The sequence below is a fragment of the Salvelinus namaycush genome, chromosome 29 (assembly GCF_016432855.1).
Source record: "Salvelinus namaycush isolate Seneca chromosome 29, SaNama_1.0, whole genome shotgun sequence".
Lineage (NCBI taxonomy): Eukaryota > Metazoa > Chordata > Actinopteri > Salmoniformes > Salmonidae > Salvelinus > Salvelinus namaycush.
In genome coordinates this window covers 31,141,309-31,162,324 of record NC_052335.1, presented here as the reverse complement: position 1 = coordinate 31,162,324, position 21,016 = coordinate 31,141,309, and the positions used below count along the sequence as shown (strand labels likewise).

Genomic DNA, 21,016 nt, shown 5'->3' with positions numbered 1-21,016 from the left:
TGATTGGCTCTTCGGGCCAACTATGAGGAGGTGGATCAGCAGCGGTGGGGTGTTTTGTGGATTACAAGCATGGCGACCAAATTGACCATGTGAGATTTGCTGAGTACAATAATTTACAAAAAAAACTATAGGAGGTAAGTATGGTTTGTACACTGCAATGCATGTTTCTACACAATTCATAAACTAACATGTCTGTGGTCCTGGTATCTTGAGAATGTTTTGAAAACGTGTTTGCCATATTTTGCAAACAAAGCTAACGTTAGCTAGCTAGCCAGCCAGCCAACCAACCTCTAACGTTAGCTAGCTAAACCTTGACACACGGACAGTAGTAATAAATGCTAAAAAGAGCTAGCTAGCTAACAATATAATGCATTGTTTGTATCTGACTGTTTGTAAATTAAATTGTAAGTAAGTGAGTATTGGATAGGTTGATTGTCATGACACACCATCTCACAGACACTCAAATATTATATTGTTGGATCCAGGTGGTAAGAAATTGCAAGGTAGCCAGTGATTCATAACTCCAAAGACGAGGCAATTTTTACATTGTAAAAAGTATTGTCTTTGGAGTTTTAAATCATAGCAAGGTAGTTAGCTAAGGAGCTAATGACAGTTTCAAACCTATCTTCAAAATGTGCTGCGTATCATTTTCCCTTTCCAGAGATGACACCGACTAAGAAGACACCAAGCGTGAAGGTGGAGGTGTCTTGCTATTGTATATTATGTCGTAAGGTCTACCTGAAAAATGTAAGATCAATCTTATTATTGGTATAACCATATTTCCCAGAACAGAGCACATTTCAACTGGATTACTTGTACAGTGTTAGACAATATTTTATAGATGATAACAAATTTTAATTGTCCATACAATATTGGCTACTATGTCATAGATACTGTGATTTGGTTTAGCGATTCCAGGCTGAAGCCAATTGCATGCTGTGGATTGGCATTTTTCACGATTGCCATGTCTTGAGAGATGTTATTTAAGTTATGATTTTTTTATTCTTCTAACTATCCTACAGGACGCGCACAAGCACATGCAGAGCATGCTACACCACCGAGAGCTTGAGAATGTGAAGGGCGGGTGAGATTCAATTCCCAACCATACAGGTCTTTTGTGAACTGAATAACCTATCTTAATGCAGCCGTATCTGTAATAATTACTACCATGTCCCTACAAAAAATGATGCTTTCAAGTTAAAGACTGACTCTCTATTACTTGGTGGTGGTTAGTTCCACACACCGTCTAAGTTCCATTTCTAGACCTGATATTAAGTTTATATGCATTATGTTTTAATTGTAATATAAATTGTTCTTCCTGTTGTGAGAACATTTTTCCACTCATGGCACCATTGGGAATGAACCCCTGGTCTCAATTGGGCTGCCCTGAGTAATTAAAAGTTAATAAATAAATAATCACTATTAGAGAAATAAGCATGGCCAGGACTAGAGAAATAAGCATGGCCAGGACTAGAGAAATAAGCATTATGAGGACTAGAGAAATATGCCACCCCTCCTCTTCCCCAGGGATTGTAGGCACTGGTGCAAAGTGTGCAACGTGTTCTCTCAGGGTTTGACTGAGTACGCCGAGCACATCTCCACCCAGTCGCACGGAGACAAGATCAAGAACCCGCCACGGAAGACTAAGCCTATGTATGTGGAACAAGACCTCGACGCAGAGCTGCTCTCCAAAGTCAGGGAAAGGAACAAAGAACTGCATAAGATGGAGTGAGTTCCATGTTTATTACATTGTCTCTTCATTTTAGACAACAGGAGACCTGAGAGTACTTTGTAAAATGTAAATTGTTGTGCCAGTTGAAAAAAATCTTACAGCTTCCTTGATATAAAGCAGCTACATGCACTACATTGTCTTTGTCATACAAGACACATGAGATACTATAGTTTACTTAGCAAAGAAGCCAGTCTTTTAGGGATGTGCATCTTTCCTTTCAAGACAATTCCAAAATAATCTAGATACATGGGATTCGATACAGGAACGATACGTTTCAGTTTAAAGGATTCAGTGCGATTCGTTTGTTTAAAGGAATGAAATCAACGCCATTCGATAGATTACGATTCGATGAACTAACATTTGTTGCACTAACACATTAATTTCCCGTTCTAAATGAAAATCTAGAGCTCAAGAGCTGGTCCTCTCTCTCTCTCTCTCTGTGTGTGTGTGTGTGTGTGTGTGTTAAGGATATAACTAGGGATGCAAAGTTTTGTCAATTGTTGCCGAATAAACAACCCCCATTAACCGGGTAAGAAAGGGTTAAATACTTTTATTCCGATAAAACACCATTTTCAACAGCGCATTTGATAAAATATAACCTAGAAAATTACATTGGTTGTTACTCAACTAATAAAGCACAATGTTGCGCAAGCCATTTAACAAACATTTGAATGCTCAAGGTGACATGTTCAGGAATAGGCCTACCTCTTGTTGGTCAGCGCGTGAAGCTGAGCACTGTTTGACTATGCTACTGATATTGCCTGGGGTTGATGCAAAATTACTTGTAGATCAATGACTGTCATAACAATTACTTGCTTAGTTCAACAATGAAGGAGAGAACACAGTTGTCACAAAAGAGGTATTTTCAGAAGGTAAAAATAAAGTAATATGAGCAACCCCAAAATGATGAACTGGTGATTCGTAATGTTTGAATCGATGTTCTAACCGATGCATGCTACATTTGGATCGCCTGGAGTTCATGCTACATTTGGATCGGTTTGGGCCCTACGGGCCAACGCACTAATTTCTTTGCAATTTGAACCAGGGACCGATGCCTATTGTTAAATCCCTACTGGCTTTATTTTGAACGTCATTCATTTGTCTTCCAACATAGGAAAAAGAAAAAGAAGAAGAAAAGGAAACTAAATCTAAAAATGGAAGCGCAGCAAAACCCGGAAAAACAGAAAGCTCCCACACGGAAATGTCCCAAGCAGCCAAAGGGACAAGCACTGAAATGGAGACCGCAAGTAGCAAAACTAAAAGTAGCTAAATCGAAAACACCAAAAAACCTGTCCAAAGAGAAGAAACCCCAGCAGAAGACATTATCACAGCCGCTCAGTGGTAAGATGGTGCAAAACAAGGAGAACAGGCTCGCCTGTAAACTCAAGTGTCTGCCCCCCAGTCAGCTAGCCACACCGCAGGGGCAGAGTGGAGCTCAGCCTCCCTGGCCAGAGTTTAGGGGACCCCCAGGTGGAACATGCCACCCCTATAGTGAACAACACACCCAGTCCACATTGTCCCAGCCCCATCAAGTTGGCAGTGATGACAATCCTCCAATTTCTGGCAGTCCTGACGTCCAGAGCCTGGGCACTAGTGTCAGAGGAAGGGGCTTCAAAGCTAGCAGGCCCAATACATTTAATAAGAGCCTTAGAGGAGCCGGAGTAAATCCTGTGACGCCACCACCAGGCCAGCTGAGGTGGCCTAAAAGCAGCCAGTTGGGTTACGAGTTCTATGGGCAGGCACCCAGTAGGCCCACCCCCAGAAAGACCCAGGATATGGACTTCACTAGTGATCACCTACCTTCAAAAGGAGCAATCATCTTCAGCCCAGGGGAGGGACTTCCTGGTAGTTCCACTGCCCCCGTCTCTACCTCCAGCTCAGGTCCCTCTGGTCAGGGTGACAGCGACAAGGGCCGGATACGGAGCGTGGACGTCACTGTGATGCTGCGTCAGGTCCGGAGAGCCCTGGGGGTGAGGAGAGCCTCTTCCGTCACCTCGACTCTCGCCACAACTCGGGGCCATCGCGGGGGGGCAGAGGTTGAGGCCGAGGAGAGCCTAACCAGAAGGACACAGAGGACCAAGTGCGGAGAGGCAGCCACACTTTCCAGCTCCGCAGTCAGCCAGTTCACCAGCCTCCCCGCCACCACCACCTCCCTGCAGTCCCCACAGGTTAGCACTACCAGATCTGTGGCTTCAAGTGAAACTTGGCCTCTCCCTGGCAACCAAGCTAAACGAGGATCAACCCGATACCCCAAGGTAGAGGAAAACAGTAACTCACAACCGACTAAGGAAGGTGCGGGATTGGCTTCAGACACATACGGTCCGGGTAGCAGCCAAACCAATCCCCAGGAATGTTCAACTGTGCCCCGACTGAGCACCCTTCCACGACCCACCTCTCTGAAGAGGGACTTGACCCGACGTATCAGCAAACCTGGAGCCCACGAGCCTAACCTGAATGCAGCTCGCCGGATACGGAAGGGCGAGGGAGAGAAGGAGACGGGGACAGGGGCGGGGCTCAAACCCACACTGAAGAAGCTGCTCAGCTCAGCGGGGTCACAGAGGAAGGTCAACTGGAGGGAGATGTACCAGGAGGCCAACCGGAAGAAGCAGGAGAAAGTCAAAGGCATGCCCAGGTGAGGGAGGGCAGCACTTAGGACTGGTTTACAAAACCCAGGTTATGTCTTGTCTTGGACTAAAACGTGCTTTCAATGGATATTCTTCATTTAGAATGATTGGTTTTTAGTCCATGACCAGGAAAGCAATTTGATTATTCTGGACCATTGTGTATTTTTTTTAACAATGCAGTTTAAGACTAAGATAAGATCAAACTGTCTCTTTTGACTGTTGCTCTGGGAGCATGCATCTGTTTTGCTCACTACAATATTATCTGTAATTGGAAGGTAATGGTTTCATGTTGCAGGTTTGGCATTGAACTGGTGAACCCCCTCTCTGACCCAGAGGGCCTGGCCCTGGATGAAGACGAGGACCTCCCCCTAACAGAGGGCTTCCAATGGGAGTCTGCCTTCCCCGACGGAGCCCCGCCCCCTGCAGCCCTACCCACTCCCTCTCTCCCACGGGCAATGCCTGCTAGTGATGTCATCAGAGAGCAACCGTCAGAGGCTCGGACACTGGGATCGGAGCAGCCTAGCACTGCACTGCGGGGTAGCAAGTCATCCCGAGCCCCTCAGTCTTTATGTGTGAAGACTGAACCAGAGCAGTACAGGGAGGCAGGAGTGGACAGTGAACAGAGCCAGTTGAATACAAAGAGGAAAAAGAAGAAGCGGAAAGTGGTAAGGGGAGGAGTTAATAGACAATCAGGCTGCTACTTTTCCTGCTTCTTTAAAAGTCTATTGATGTTAACAAATGTGCCAGCTAGTGTTGACCCTTCTCTTTTCCTCTGTCTTTGTCTCAGGATAGTGACTTGTTAGACACCTCTGGTGTGGATCAGAGTGGGAAAAAGCAAAAGGTTAAGTCAAACAGCGGTAAGTTGTTTCTTTAAAAAAAAATATAATCGGTTCTACCCCGGCTACCATAAAGAATGAGCCCGGTATTGTTACTGGAGAATGAGCCCGGTATTGTTACTGGACCTATTGTTAACAGCATGGGTAGTAATTGCATAGCTTTAGATTCTATCCCTGTAACCCCACTGAACTTAATGATTTTTCATTGTAAATGTAGCCAATTTGACGACCGCACATAGGCCAAATACCCCTTTGCGTTACCTCAACTCCGGCTGCTTTCAGGAGTGCCTGCATGTTGCTCAATAAAAAATATGTCTGCACAGCCGCACTTACCCCGGAATGAGCCGGTGCAGAGGGCTCAGGCACCACCCATAGCCAAATGAGCTGCATTCCGAACAAGGTTCGGGTTTTTTCGCCGCCAAATTTATTCGTTGTCAGATTTACCTTCCGGCTTGCTTTTATTGTTGTTACTCGGGTCCATTACCGGTGCCTGGGGTATGGGTAGCCGTGACTACAAGCACTGCAAAGTGAGCGGAATTAGATTAATTGAACTATCTCCGCCCAAACTGCAATAGCAGTTTTGGCGGTGGGGTTCAACTCTGTCATCAAAGCGGAGGTAGAAATTCCCGCAAATGCGTCTTCCATCCGATCAACCTACTCACTTCCCCAGTCCTTTTGATGCTGACTACATCTACTAATTGTGGTTTATCGGTTTTGCTTTTGTTGATTGAACGCTGACATCAAAACACTGGTGTATTGAGCTTTTAGATGAAGGTTTTATGTCATTGTGCCAACTCACAATAGCATCTCTGAATTCATTATTAGATTCGTCATCAGGCAATTTTATCTAGTTGGCTACATTTTTCTCATATTCGAACCGAATTGGTAGATTGCTCGTGCGACTCTTTCAGCTCCCCTATGACTTTTCTTCCTCTAGCCACCCTTTAAAGGGAGGATCGGGGCCGCCGGTCGCCATTTAAATAATTATTATTCTGCCGCTTCTCCCGACCGTGTTTAGATTTCCTCACCTACGGCTCCAATACACACCAGTTTTAACTATTTTTCCAGGTAGTGATACCCACTAACAGGAGAGTAGTTACAGTATAGGTGCCTAATAATTTACGGTATAGGTGCCTAATAATTTGGTCACGGGACCTTGATACCTTGTATTAAAACCAATACTGAAACGTTTGACAGTTTACTACTAGAGAATATGGGAGACCTAATGTTTTATACCAGTGTCACGCCTCAAATAAAACTGTTGTTGACAACACGCGTTACCAAAATTACTCACTTGTCTTCCTATTTCCACATAATCTTTCACGATTCGCCGCACCAATAGGGCATAAACCAAGCTCTCTCATTATTGCTACTGCTAATACACACATCACTTTCAAATAACGTTCTAATATCCTTTCACTTTTTTCAACCATGGGGGGGGGGCCTTCTTCCAGAACTTACAGGCAACCTTCTATCACCATCCACATTCCCACTCATTGGCAATGTTTCATCTTTAAGCACAGATATTCTCGGATATCTCCTATTCTCCACCGAATGCACTTCCTGCCTTTGTCCTTCTACATGGACTACTTCTCTACAGCCTATCGAGCATGACAATTTATCCATACCCACACATACTTTACGGCCTAACGACCACCGCGGCTGTTGTTTTCACCCCCCTTACTGGTCTGGCAGGGAACGAACCCCACTGGGACTTACCCTAGCCTGAAATTTACCTTACACCGTAGGGTCACCCACAGCTCTGAACGTGGAACACCCCTTCACTCGAGACTTACCCTCCGCATGGACCACCCGCTTGGGACTTACCGTGAGCCGACCACCTATGGCTCTGGGACTTATCCTCCTTAAGAACTACCCTACCCCGTAAGCTCAATTTATGGCGCTCGCAGGAATCATCCCACTCGGCACTCACCCCCTAGGGACTTAAACGCCGCAGGGACCACCCTGTTCGGGACTTACCCTGTACCATAAATCTACGACCGGTCGAACACAATGGGACTACTGAATAAGCTCAGGCTTTCTAGGTCCACATCTTAATTTGTGTTCAGCCTACGACTCATCTCCCCAAGATGTCAGAATGAGTGGTAACAGGTATAGCAACTGTGCCTACCTTGTTTTGGTGCTGGCTTCTGTTCCACTGATTTCGAACTCTCCAGTTCGACTGTAAATCGTGGTGAATCCTGCCGACAACGCCAACTATTAGGTTCTGAACAAACAGAGTAAAAACAGATGACTAGAAACAGCTCAAACCAAGTTTATTCAACCCACTGAGTGCTTATTGCAAACACAACATACAAGTCACACAAGTACATACTTATACCTTCCGAATAGGTGGAGTCATCTCCTTGCATGTCTAAGACAGTCCTTCTCTGTTGTTAGTCAAACACAGTAGTTTCCTCTTACTGGTATTGTCAGGACCCTCATGGAAGTGTGTGAGAGAGAGGACTGTAATCAGATAGTCTTCAGGCTGGTTCTGCAGTAACTGGCCTGCCTTATCAAGAACTGAAACTAGACTGTTGCCCTTTGCCTTCTTCCTTAGAAACATTTATATTCAACAATAGCATACTTGAGCAGAATATGAACTTTCTGCACTTCCTTTTTCGCACTCTAACTTTCCATACACAAAGTTCCTCTTTGCCCTTCCTTGACCCCCAACATATACATTTCTTATATATTTATTATGTAAAGTAATCACTAAGTTCTGGTATGTTTAACATGAATAAGTATATTTCAAGCTAGAAATTCAACCATTTATAACTTTGCAATAGAGCTATATGTCAATGTCGGCAATTTTTTTCTTTGCTCCATGTTCCATATCACTGTTGTAACTCATTTCCATAGTCAGTCGGTGTGATCACAATTCTGTGAGTGCATCTCAATAGTCCAAAGTGTCTTTCTTTCCTTGTCTCCCCTCCTTTACCTGTACTGTGAAAGAACCGGGAAGGGGAAAGACACTCCCCAGTATATTGCTTTGACATGTCCTGTGTTTTCCAGTCATTGCTGATGAAGGAGATGAGACTGGTAAAGATCCCCACATGAGACTTTTGAGATTCACACTTTGTCTGTGTGGTCGTTGCATCCAGACTTACTCCATTCCCTGTTCTGTAGAGAATGTCCAGGTGGACCAGCTGCTAGCCGTGTCTCTGATGGAGGAGGAGCTGAGCGGCTCCCTACATAGCCTGGACACCTCCCTGATCCAGGCCCGCAACACCCTGCAGGTCGCCTACACAGAGGTGCAGCGCCTCCTACTGGTCAAACAGCAGGTACTACGCCCGGGATGCTCACTACATCTACCTGGGTTGTGATCAGTAGGGATGAAAGGGAAGGAAACCGAGTGAAACGGAGGTTCTACCTGGATTTTTCTATTAAGATACACATAGGAACGACCCTGAACACGACCCTGGTATAGAGGATGAATAGATGAAGTGTGGCATCGGTTTCACTTTTGTTGTCTGTGTTTCAGGTTACCACAGAGATTAACGGTCTCCGAGCCAAGCGTATTGAGATCCTGCAGGGGATGCAAGGGGCAGTGGCAGCGGCTACGGTGCCTACCCAGCACCCCTCACTCCTTCCTCTGTCCAACCTCTGTATCCCCTCCCCCACTGGGCCCACATCTGCGGCACCCTTGTCGCCCTATCCCAATTTGACCCCGGCTTACCCCTCTACCTCCTCTGCCATACCCATCCTAAACCCCACCCCCTCCACCTCAGTGAGCCTGCCTGTCAAAGAAGAGCCTGTCTCTCTCAACAGCCAGTTTCGCGCCACCCCCTCACGCAGTCCTGTCATTTCCTATCCCCTCGTGAACCCTCCCTCCACCACCCCTGTCGTCGTTCCCTCACCTCTACCCATCCCCATAACCGCCAAATCCCCTTCCACCACAGTGGCCCTTCCTGCTACTACACCACCTGCTGTTGCGACACTCGGCCAGCAGAGGGTGGTGGGTAGCTCCATCTCAGTGTCCACCAGCACCAAGCAGCTGAGGAGAAGGCAAAAGAAGCAGAGCAAGGAGAAGGCCACCAGGATGACCAAGTCAAAGCGGGAAGACGTTCAAGACCAGAGTTCAACCGCCAGTTCCACCACCAGTGACTCTGAGGACTGGGAGGACCAAGAGGGGCTCACCCTCACTTCTGTCCACCTCACACAGGGGCGGAAAGACCCTCTATTGGGGCAGGAGAAGGACGGGGGTAAAGGGGGTGACGAAGGAGACAGCGACTGCTACGTCGAGACAGTCACTGTAGAGCGCCAGCCGAGATCCAACATGGACGTCGTCGCCATCGATGACTCGGACGTCGAGGAGGAGCCGGAGGCCATTGTTCCACACACCCCTGCTCCCGCACAGCTCCCCTCCACCCCTCCTGCCCCACCTAGGTCTGTGTGTGTGGAGGTGAACTCTAGCGGTACCCAGACAGTCGTGGTAAAGGAGGACCGTAAGGACGTCAAACTAACAGACACCAGCTACGGGTTAGTCTCTTTACTGTACATTTACCATAAAGGAATAAACAATAACATCTCAAGGACCTAGGTATCAATAACCGTAATGAAAGCAAAATTGTTTGGTAATTGCTAGATCAGTGTATCCAGGCGTTGTAGTGTTTCCAGGCATTATGTTATCAGAGTATCAACCCACATCGTTGCATTAGAATCCTCTTTTGAATGCAATGTTCCCCCCCCCCCCCTTATGTGAAATACCTGTGGTTTCTGTTTCCCCAGCAAAATGAAGTTACGCCCTGTAACTGTGAAAGAGAAACCTAGTCCCCCAAGTGAGTTACCTGCTTCATTTGTCCACTTCCACCATTTTTTTGGCTGAAATGAAAGATAGTCAATTAGTCATAAACGTTGAATTTTAATGCCGCACAGCGTGAGGGTATTATATGTCTGTGTTTGTAAGTCAGTTTACACGATGTATGAGTTTCTGTCTGTTCGATAACTAGTTTTTGGGATATGGCTCAGTTTCCTGGTTTTGACCCTCTATCTCTCCCCCCTCAGAGTGTGCCGACGTGGCTGAGGAGCAGGAGCCGTCTCTGGGGAGCTTCGAGGGCCACACTGGCACCGTCCATGACCTCCAAATCCACGGGGGCTTCTTGTATACATGTTCAGGGGATAACACAGCACGAGCATATTGCCTAGTGGTGCGTATATAACAGGTGTATAGGACAGGGGTCTCAAACATTTTCTTGCCCAGGGACCCCCTTGCAGGCAACCAAGCACCCCCCACCCAGGCAACCGGTTACCCAGGGACCCCCGTTATACGTTAGCAAAATTTCACGTCTTGTCTTATTATCTCAGGGGATTGATAATGGTAAGGAGAAGTGGTCATTGTCCTGTTGAAAAACAAATGATAGTCCCACTAAGCGCAAACCAGATGGGATGGTGTATCGCTACAGAATGCTGTGGTAGCCATGCTGGTTAAGTGTGCCTTAAATTCTAAATAAATCACTGACAGTGTCACCAGCAAAGCATCCCCACACCATCACACCACCTCCTCCATGCTTCACGGTGAGAACCACACATACTGAGATCATCCGTTCACCTACTCTGCATCTCACAAAGACATGGCGGTTGGAACCACAAATCTCAAATTTGGACTCATCAGACGAAAGGACAGATTTCCACTGGTCTAATGTCCATTGCTCGTGTTTCTTGGCCCAAGCAAGTCTCTTCTTCTTATTGATGTCCTTTAGTAGTGGTTACTTTGCTGCAATTCAACCATGAAGGCCTGATTCCCCGCAGTCTCCTCTGAACAGTTGATGTTGAGATGTGTATGTTACTTGAACTCTGTGAAGCATTTATTTGGGCTGCAATCTGAGGTGCAGTTAACTCTAATGAACTTATCCTCTGCAGCAGAGGTAACTCTGGGTCTTCCTTTCCTGTGGCGGTACTCATGAGAGCCAGTTTCATCATAGCGCTTGATGGTTTTTGCGACTGCACTTGAAGAAACTTTCAAAGTTCTTAATGTTCTGTATTGACTGACCTTCATGTCTTAAAGTAATGTAATTTCTCTTTGCTTATTTGAGCTGTTCTTGCCATAATATGGACTTGGTCTTTTACCAAATAGGTCTATCTTCTGTATACCACCCTTACCTTGTCACAACTGATTGGCTCAAACTCATTAAGAAGGAAAGAAATTCCACAAATTAACTTTTAACAAGGCACACCTGTTAACTGAAATGCATTCCAGGTGTCTTCCTCATGAAGCTGGTTGAGAGAATGCCAAGAGTGTGCAAAGCTGTCAAGGCAAAGGGTGGCTACTTTGAGGAATCTCAAATATAAAACATACTTTGATTTGTTTAACCCTTTTTTTGTTTACTACATGATTCCATATGTGTTATTTCATAGTTTTGATGTCTTCTATTATTCTACAATGTAAATTTGGTTTGACTGACAGGCTTACAATGCTGAAATACTGTATTTTTGTCCCTGTGGTGTTCAGAGCAAAGCGTGCCAAGCGGTGTTTGAGGGCCACACCAACAAGATCAACTGCCTGCTGGTGTCATCTCTGCCCGGCCTGCCAGCACGTCTCTACACCGGCTCCAGTGACCTCACCATCCGCTGCTTCAGCATCAAGGTACCACACCTCTTTCATAACACAGTGCCTTCAGAAAGTATTCACACCCCTTGACTTTTTCCACATTTTGTGGTGTTATAGCCTGAATTTGAAATTGATTAGATTTAGATATTTTTGGTCGCTGGCCTATCCACAATACCCCATAATGACATCACCATACCCCATAATGTCAAAGTGGATTCATATTTTTAGTTTTTTTTAACCATTTTAATAAAAAATGAAATCTGAAATGTCTTGACTCGCACCGTGTGCAATAGTGTTTAACATGTTTTCTTTATGACTACCTCATCTCTGCACCCACACGCATACAATATTCTGTAAGGTCCCTCAGTCGAACAGTGAATTTCAAACAAAGATTCAACCACAAAGACCAGGGAGGTTTTCCAATGACTCGCAAAGAAGGGCACCTATTGGTAGATAGGTAGAACATTTTAAAAGCAGACATTGAATACCCTTTGAGCATGGTGAAGTTTTTAATTACACTTTGGATGGCGTATCAATAAACATACAGTCGTCCTTCCTAACTCAGTTGCTGGAGAGGAAGTAAACTGCTCAGTGATTTCGCCATGAGGCCAATGGTGACTTTAAAACTGTTACAGCGTTTAATGACTGTGAGGTAGGTAGGGCTCACCACATTTAGTTGACTGGCCGATTGTTTGGTCTATAGGCTGTTGGTTGACCGAGATTTCTTTGGTCGAGCAGTCGCAATCTTTATTTTTTATGATGTATAAGACACCTGTCTGATTCGCGCCTGTCTCAGTGGACTAATCCATTGTGGAGGCCACGCGGATGGCATAGTCCATCACTAAGACATGTGATACTGAAATTGTATATGATTTATATTATGTAAAAATAATGGTGCAACACAAATAAATCTATTTTATAACAAATGTGCTTTCTCCCGTGTTGGATATGTTCGCTGTCCACTGAAACATGATCTTCAGTGCCCTATAGAATTGGCACCTTTCCCTATGTTGCTATGTGCATAATAGCAAAATGTATTATTTATTTTTTTTACTTTTATTTAACTAGGCAAGTAAGTTAAGAACAAATTCTTATTCTCAATGACGCCCTTGGAACAGTGGGTTAACCTCTCTTGGGTAGGGGGCAGTATTTTCACTTCCGGATGAAAAGTGTGCCCAAAGAAACCTGCCTGTTACTCAGGCCCAGAAGCTAGGATATGGATATAATTGGTCTACTTGGATAGAAAACACTCTAAAGTTTCTAAAACTGTTAAAATTATGTCTGTGAGTATAATAGAACTGATATGGCAGGCGAAACCCCGAGGACAAACCCCCCCCCCCCCCCCCCCAAAATAAATTCATCCTACCACTGTTTTCAATGGCTGTCACTTTTATTATAAGGCGAAATCCTCCCAGATTGCAGTTCCTACGGCTTCCACTAGATGTCAACAGTCTTTAGAAAGAGTTTCATGAAAATTTAGCCAGAAATTGTAGTTTTGCTAGGTGGCTCCCATTTTGGCTGTAGTGTTTCCAAGCGCGTGGAAGAGAGCTCGTTCTTTGGTATTTTTCTCCGGTAAAGACTAACGATTCTCCGTCTTAAATTTTATCGTTTATTTACGTATTAGGCTACCTAAGGTTTGATTATAAGCGTTGTTTGACTTGTTTGGAAAAGTTTATTAGTAACGTTTGGGATTCATTTTGTATGCATTTTGATGGAGGGAAACTGGGTGGATTATTGACTGAAGCGCGCCAGATAAACTGAGTTTTTATGGAAATGAAGAAGGACATTATCGAACAAAAGTACCATTTGTGATGTATCTGGGACCTTTTGGAGTGCCAACAGAAGATCATCAAAGGCATTTATTATATCGCTATTTCTAACTTTTGTGGCGCACCTGCCTGGTTGAAATATGTTTTTCATCCTTTTGTATGCGGGGCGCTGTCCTCTGATAATCGCATGGTGTGCTTTCGCCGTAAAGCCTTTTTGAAATCTGACACAGCGGCTGGATTAACAAGAAGTTAAGCTTTATTTTGATGTATTACACTTGTGATTTTATGAAAGTTAAATATTTATAATTCTGTAGTTTGAATTCGCGCTCTGCAATTTCACCGGATGTTGGCCAGGTGGGACGCTACCGTCCCACCTGCCCATAAGAAGTTAACTGCCTTGTTCAGGGGCGGAAGACAGATTTTTACCTTGTCAGCTCGGGGATTCGATCTTGCGACCTTTGGGTTACTAATCCAATGCTCTAACCACTAGGCTACCAGCATATTGGGATTGAGAACAATGCGGCGGAGGCAGCAGCAGCAGAGATCAGGAAACAGCCCTTGCGTTAGCCTAATTGTCTAAGAAAATTGAGGAGAGCGGAAACTCCGCAACTTAATTAGGTCTATAATCAATAGCCTAACTGTTAAATGTGCCTGGCTTTATAAATCATCCAGATTTACAGTTGAAGTCGGAAGTTTACATACATTTAGGTTGGAGTCATTAAAACTCGTTTTTCAACCACTCCACAAATTTCTTGTTAACAAACTATAGTTTTGGCAAGTCGGTTAGGACATCTACCTTGTGCATGACACAAGTAATTTTTCCAACAATTGTTTACAGACAGATTATTTCACTTATAATTCACTGTATCACAATTCCAGTGGGTCAGAAGTTTACATACACTAAGTTGACTGTGCCTTTAAACAGCTTGGAAAATTCCAGAAAAAGTTGTCATGGTTTTAGAAGCTCCTGTGGATGTATTTCAAGGCCTACCTTCAAACTCAGTGCCTCTTTGCTTGACATTATGGGAAAATCAAAAGAAATCAGCCAAGACCTCAGAAATAAATGGTAGACCTCCACAAGTCTGGTTCATCCTTGGGAGCAATTTCCAAACGCCTGAAGCTACAACGTTCATCTGTACAAAAAATATTACGCAAGTATAAACACCATGGGACCACGCAGCCGTCATACCGCTCGGGAAGGAGACATGTTCTGTTTCCTAGAGATGAAGGTACTTTGGTGCGACAAGTGCAAATCAATCCCAGAACAACAGCAAAGGACCTTGTGAAGATGCTGAAGGAAACGGGTACAAAAGTATCTATATCCACAGTAAAACGAGTCCTATATCGACATAACCTGAAAGGCCGCTCAGGAAGGAAGAAGCAACTGCTCCAAAACCGCCATTTTAGAAAGCCAGACTACGGTTTGCAACTGCACATGGGTACAAAGATCGTACTTTTTGGAGAAATGTCCTCTGGTCTGATGAAACAAAAATAGAACTGTTTGGTCATAATGACCATCGTTATGTTTGAAGGGAAAAGAGGGAGGCTTGCAAGCCAAAGAACACCATCCAAACCGTGAAGCACGGGGGTGGCAGCATCATGTTGTGGGGGTGCTTTGCTGCAGGAGGGACTGGTGCACTTCACAAAATAGATGACATCATGATAAAAGAAAATTGTCGATATATTGAAACAACATCCCAAGACATCAGTCAGGAAGTTAAAGCTTGGTCGCAAATGGGTCTTCCAAAATGGACAATGACCCCAAGCATACTTCCAAATTTGTGGCAAAATGGCTTAAGGACAACAAAGTCAAGGTATTGGAGTGGCCATCACAAAGCCCTGACCTCATGCTATAGACAATTTGTGAGCAGAACTGAAAAGGCGTGTGAGAGCAAGGCCTACAAACCTGACTCCGTTACACCAGCTCTGTCAGGAGGAATGGGCTAAAATTCACCCAATTTATTGTAGGAAGGTTGTGGAAGGCTACCCGAAACGTTTGACCCAAGTTAAACAATTTAAAGGCAATGCTACCAAATACTAATTGAGTGTATGTAAACTTCTGACCCACTGGGAATGTGATGAAATAAATAAAAGCTGAAATAAGTCATTTCTAGTATTATTCTGACATTTCACATTCTTAAAATAAAGTGGTGATCCTAACTGACCTAAGACAGGGAATTTTTATTGGGATTAAATATCAGGAATTGGGAAAAACTGAGTTTACATTTATTTGGTTACGGTGTTTGTAAACTTCTGACTTCAACTGTATCTACAGAAATCAGACAGATCCTGTTTATGTTGCCTGTTTGAGTGTTTGTTTAATAGCCCACTGATTCCGTGAGCACCAAGCCTCATGTAACGGCAAAATGTCTGACAAAACAATTTAACAGATTCAGCTGTTTTTAATCTTTGCTATAATAAAGGCTTTTAAAAAATTGTTAGAGCAGACTGGTATTACTTATTAATATTACTTATTAATATACTTATTAATTGAGTGTTTACTCTGTTTCAAACAGACAGAAAGAGTATATTGTAATTTAACAGCACCAGTTTGTCACACTTTAATATGCACACAACTCTCACTCCTATAGCCTCCTTTTTCTTGATCTCTTTTTTCTTGTTATTACAATTATTTTTATGATCGTCTTTGTAATAAGTAATGCCATTATCATTAGTAGGCCTAGTATAGTATCCTTGTATAACCACCATCGAGCTCTAGGCCTTAGAGCGCGTCCTGTTTAGTCTTTAATACCGTAACTTACTTAGGCCTATATTTCACTATATAGGCTACTGGATCATTCGTTAATTCCATCACAGACATTCACGCTTTGAAATGCAATCAAGCATTTTTAGTTTAAAAATTAAATAACCAAAGGGAGCTTTGAATATTTAGCCTAAACAAAAAATAAAACGCGTTTCACGAATGCATGCAGCTGTTTTTAGTCTGCTGTAATAAAGGCTTTATATATATATATATATATATATATATATATATATATATATATATATATATATATATATATATATATATTTTGAATGTTATGACTCTTGTACACTTATTTATTTAGTGTTTACACTGTTACAACTTGTTAGAAGAAATAATACTATTGTAATCTAACAGCAACAGTTTGGGACACAATACTCACACAACGCCTGTTTCCTATACCCTCCTTATTCTTGATCTCCAGTAATTTCCACAACTAAGTCAAACATCTTCCACAGGTCTGACTTCCCCTTTTTTTTTTTTCTGAGCAACCAGTAAACATTCTCCTGTTTTCAAGTGTATTTTTCACGTCCTCCGCATCCATTTTGCTGTCACGTGTTATTGTTTTTTGGTGTTTGTTTATTGATGTGATAATGATATGCTATAGGTCAGACCCTATTGGTCACATGCATGCCATGCGTACTTGTTTCACGTAAAGAGAGCAAGGTTTGAGGGAATAGGGAATGTTTTTCCTGAACAAATTAGGGATTATGGTAACAAATTTCAGTCAGAAACGAGTAAGAAACTAAATGGCTGATTTTTGTTGCAGCTTCAGCACCGAGAGCGCAATTAACACTTGCTGTGCTGTGGTGCCTTCACTGTAGTAGGGAGGAGAGCGAGACAATGTGCGCCAATCACACAGGCACTCGCTATAAAAAAATGTTTTACACAGTGTGACCATCAGGCTCTTTCTTTAGTCATTTGTGTGTCTTAATTATTTAATCAAACAGTGTGCTTAAAGCATCAGACAAGCTCAGTGCATATGTAGTTGGTTTTATTCAAACACATAAGGTGTGTCTGTCTATATATGGAAAAGTAGTCGATTGGTTGAAAGAACTGGACAACTCCTGGTCAACCAATAATTTTTTTCACCCGGGGACAGCCCTAGTGATAGGAGAAAACAGGATGGATCAACAACATTGTAGTTACTCCACAATACTAACCTAATTGACAGTGAGAAGAAGGAAGTCTGTACAGAATAAAAACGTACCCAGAAAGACAGACTGGGGTGCTTCTATGAAGTTTTGACTCAGGGGAGGGGGGGGGGGTGTAATGTGAATGTGATATTTCTGGTCACTTTGTCATTATGATGTATTGTGTGTAGATGGGTCATCTTTTGATTTGAGAATTCTCTTCCTATACATCACCTACCCTCTCCCTACTGTATATCTGTTGTCCTCATCATCCTCCTTTCCCTCTTCAGTCAAAGAAGTGCCTTGAGCAGATCTCTCTGTCCGACCGGGTGCTGTGTCTGCACATTCACTGGAACATCCTGTATGTAGGCCTGGCAAATGGATCTGTGGTCAGCTTTGAGGTCAAGGTGAGTTTGTCTAAGCCTGGAGTTCAGGTCCTGAAATCATAAAGCATCTCAGAGTAGGTGTGCTGATCTGGGATCAGGTCCCCCTTATCCATATGATTTTATTCTCTCTCCATTACAATCAAAAAGGCACTACCGATCCTAGATCGGCACTCCTTCTCTGAGACGCTTTGATTGGTCCTCTATTCAACATGGTAGTTCCTAGTTATAGCTTGGGTCAGAATATGAAACAAACATTTCCGTTCTCTTCCTCTTCTCCTTACTCTCTTCCTCCCTCTCCCCCTCCCTCTCTCCCCTGCAGACCCAGAGGCAGCTGGATGTGTTCGAGTGCCACGGCCCACGGGGGGTGAGCTGCCTGGGCACGTCCCAGGAGGGAGCGCGGCGGGTGCTGCTAGTGGGCTCTTACGACAGCACCATCAGCGTACGTGACGCCAAGAGCGGTCTGCTGCTGCGCTCACTGCAGGGCCACACCAAGACCGTCCTCTGTATGAAGGTGAGGAGTCGGGTAGTTGATATGATCTAAAATAGAAATCTTATCGTATGTCAGCACTGTGTCCAGGGTCAGGGGTCAATTCCATTTTAATTCAGTCAATTGGGGAGTCAACCCCGACCCTTTACCGAGATCACATTTCCCTCTTAGACCATATGGACAGGAGGGACCTGATCCTGGGTCAGCATGCCTACGCTGACACTGCATATTTCAGGGTTTGTTCTCTAGTAGTGGTCTGAATGTGATGCAATCAGTGTTTTATTCTCATTTTGGGCACGAGTTAACACTTGGCATGTTTAATGTAACGTTAATTTGTTGGTGGTCTTGAACGGACAACTCTGACTGCCTGTCAGCTATGATCATTCTTACCCCATTTGTCTGATGTCAGGTGGTGAATGACCTGGTCTTCAGCGGCTCCAGTGATACGTCTGTACACGCCCACAACATCCACGTGAGTGTCAAACCCCTCCCATCAATTTCCTTTTTCACATAATCATCGTAACACATTCATTCCTGTATGACGGAACGGTCATGTGGATGTAGTTGATTTATTTGATTTCAGTCTTTTTGGTTGACATCTTCCTTGCTCCCTCTGTGTCTGTGCATGCGTAGACGGGTGAGCTGGTCCGTATCTATAAGGGTCACAGCCATGCAGTCACAGCGTTAGCCATCTTGGGGAAGGTCATGGTGACAGCCTGCCTGGACAAGTTGGTGCGCGTCTACGAGTTACAGGTGGGTCAGCCTCATCCTACACTCCTTCAATGGCATTATCCACTCACTCAGATTACCAGCTTATCTGTCGCTCTCTCCGTCTGTCGATCGCTCTCTCAATTCAATTCCATTCAATTTGCTTTATTGGCATGCCGTAACAATGTACATATTGCCAAAGCTTACTTTGGATATTTACAATATGAAAATAATAAGAATCAAAATTGACAACAGTAACAACAATAACCAAGGGTCAAAATAACCATACATTGAACAATAACAATAAGCATACAGTAGAGGATATGTGCAGGTTGATTGGTCTGTCAGACACTGTCCCTCATCTTATGGCAGGCAGCAATGTAGTGCGTTGCCAACCCACAGCTCTCTGTGTCCTCCCCCAACAAGACGGGTAGCCTATCCTCATCAGAGAGGTCTTTGAAACCTTGAATAAGGGTTTCAAATTTGGGGAAATGACACTATCTAATTGTTTTATATTTTTGACACTTTGTCAGGAAATGCAGCTCTGTCTCATGTTCTGCTGTTGTGCAGTGGTTGCACAGCCTTTCCTCTACAGGGAGCCAAGTATTCCTGTGTCTACCCTTCTCAATGCAAGGCTGTGCTCACTGAGCCTGTACTTTGTCACGGTTTTTCTAAGGTTTTGATCAGTAACCATGGTCAAATAGTTTGCCATGGTGTACTGTCAATTTAGGGCCGGATCGCACTGCATTTTGCTTTGTGCTTGTGTTTCCCAATAAGCAATGTAGTTTTGATTGTGTTGTAATTTGTTTTATTCTGATTGATTGGATGTTCTGGTCCTGAGGCTTCAGTGTGTTAGTAGAACACGGTTGTGAATCCAGGACCAGGTGGATTTTATTTTTTTATTTCACCTTTATTTAACCAGGTAAGCTAGTTGAGAACAAGTTCTCATTTGCAACTGCGACCTGGCCAAGATAAAGCAAAGCAGTGCAACACAAACAACAACACAGAGTTACACATGGAATAAACAAACAGTCAATAATACAATACAAAAAGTCTATATACAGTGTGTGCAAATGAGGTAGAATAACGGAGGTAAGGCAATAAATAGACCATAGTGGTGAAATAATTACAATATAGCAATTAAACACTGGAGTGATAGATGTGCAGAAGATGAGTGTGCAAGTAGAGATACTGGGGTGCAAAGGAGCAAAATAACAATATGGGGATGAGGTAGTTGAATGGGCTAATTACAGGTGGGTTATGTACAGGTGCGGTGATCTATGAGCTGCTCTGACAGCTGGTGCTTAAAGCTAGTGAGGGAGATATGAGTCTCCAGCTTCAGTGATTTTTGCAGTTCGTTCCAGTCATTGGCAGCAGAGAACTGTAAGGAAAGGCGGCCGAAGGAGGAATTGGCTTTGGGGGTGACCCGTGAAATATACCTGCTGGAGCGCGTGCTACGGGTGGGTGCTGCTATGGTGACCAGTGAGCTGAGATAAGGTGGGGCTTTACCTAGCAAAGTCTTATAGATGACCTGGAGCCAGTGGTTTTGGCGACGAATATGAAGAGGGCCAGCCAACGAGAGCATACAGGTCGCAATGGTGGGTAGTATATGGGGCTTTGGTGACAAAACGGATGGCACTGTGATAGACCGCATCCAATTTGCTGAGTAGAGTGTTGGGGGCTATTTTGTAAATGACATCGTCGAGGATCGGTAGGATAGTCAGTTTTACGAGGGTATGTTTGGCAGCATGAGTGAAGGATGCTTTGTTGCGAAATAGGAAGCTGATTCTAGATTTAATTTTGGATTGGAGATGCTTAATGTGAGTCTGGAAGGAGAGTTTACAGGTATTTGTTGTTGACCACATATTCTAAGTCAGAACTGTCCAGAGTAGTGATGCTAGGCAGGCGGGAAGGTGTCTGCAGTGATCGGTTGAAGAGCATGCATTTAGTTTTTCTTGCATTTAAGAGCAGTTGGAGGCCACGGAAGGAGAGTTGTATGGCATTGAAGCTCGTCTGGAGGTTAGTTA

The 21,016-nt window shown here is 44.0% G+C and overlaps 1 protein-coding gene across 2 annotated transcripts in view; it reads left to right on the top strand.

The window, feature by feature from the left end:
- Positions 1 to 30: 30 nt before the first annotated feature.
- LOC120024117 (zinc finger protein 106-like) overlaps positions 31 to 21,016 on the top strand; it is a 27,936-nt gene continuing 6,950 nt past the window's right edge. Inside the window, exons 1-16 of one of the 2 annotated variants that reach the window (XM_038968264.1) lie at positions 31 to 134; positions 662 to 747; positions 1,023 to 1,084; positions 1,528 to 1,728; positions 2,847 to 4,364; positions 4,652 to 5,021; positions 5,144 to 5,213; positions 8,322 to 8,476; positions 8,677 to 9,674; positions 9,924 to 9,973; positions 10,200 to 10,342; positions 11,644 to 11,778; positions 17,699 to 17,815; positions 18,114 to 18,305; positions 18,691 to 18,753; positions 18,915 to 19,034. In XM_038968264.1, coding sequence (XP_038824192.1) covers positions 664 to 747; positions 1,023 to 1,084; positions 1,528 to 1,728; positions 2,847 to 4,364; positions 4,652 to 5,021; positions 5,144 to 5,213; positions 8,322 to 8,476; positions 8,677 to 9,674; positions 9,924 to 9,973; positions 10,200 to 10,342; positions 11,644 to 11,778; positions 17,699 to 17,815; positions 18,114 to 18,305; positions 18,691 to 18,753; positions 18,915 to 19,034 — 4,278 coding nt within the window. In that variant the 5' untranslated portion in view covers positions 31 to 134; positions 662 to 663. Of the gene's footprint in view, positions 135 to 661; positions 748 to 1,022; positions 1,111 to 1,527; positions 1,729 to 2,846; positions 4,365 to 4,651; positions 5,022 to 5,143; positions 5,214 to 8,321; positions 8,477 to 8,676; positions 9,675 to 9,923; positions 9,974 to 10,199; positions 10,343 to 11,643; positions 11,779 to 17,698; positions 17,816 to 18,113; positions 18,306 to 18,690; positions 18,754 to 18,914; positions 19,035 to 21,016 lie in introns of those variants that run through there. The other variant, XM_038968265.1, reaches the window with a different exon arrangement.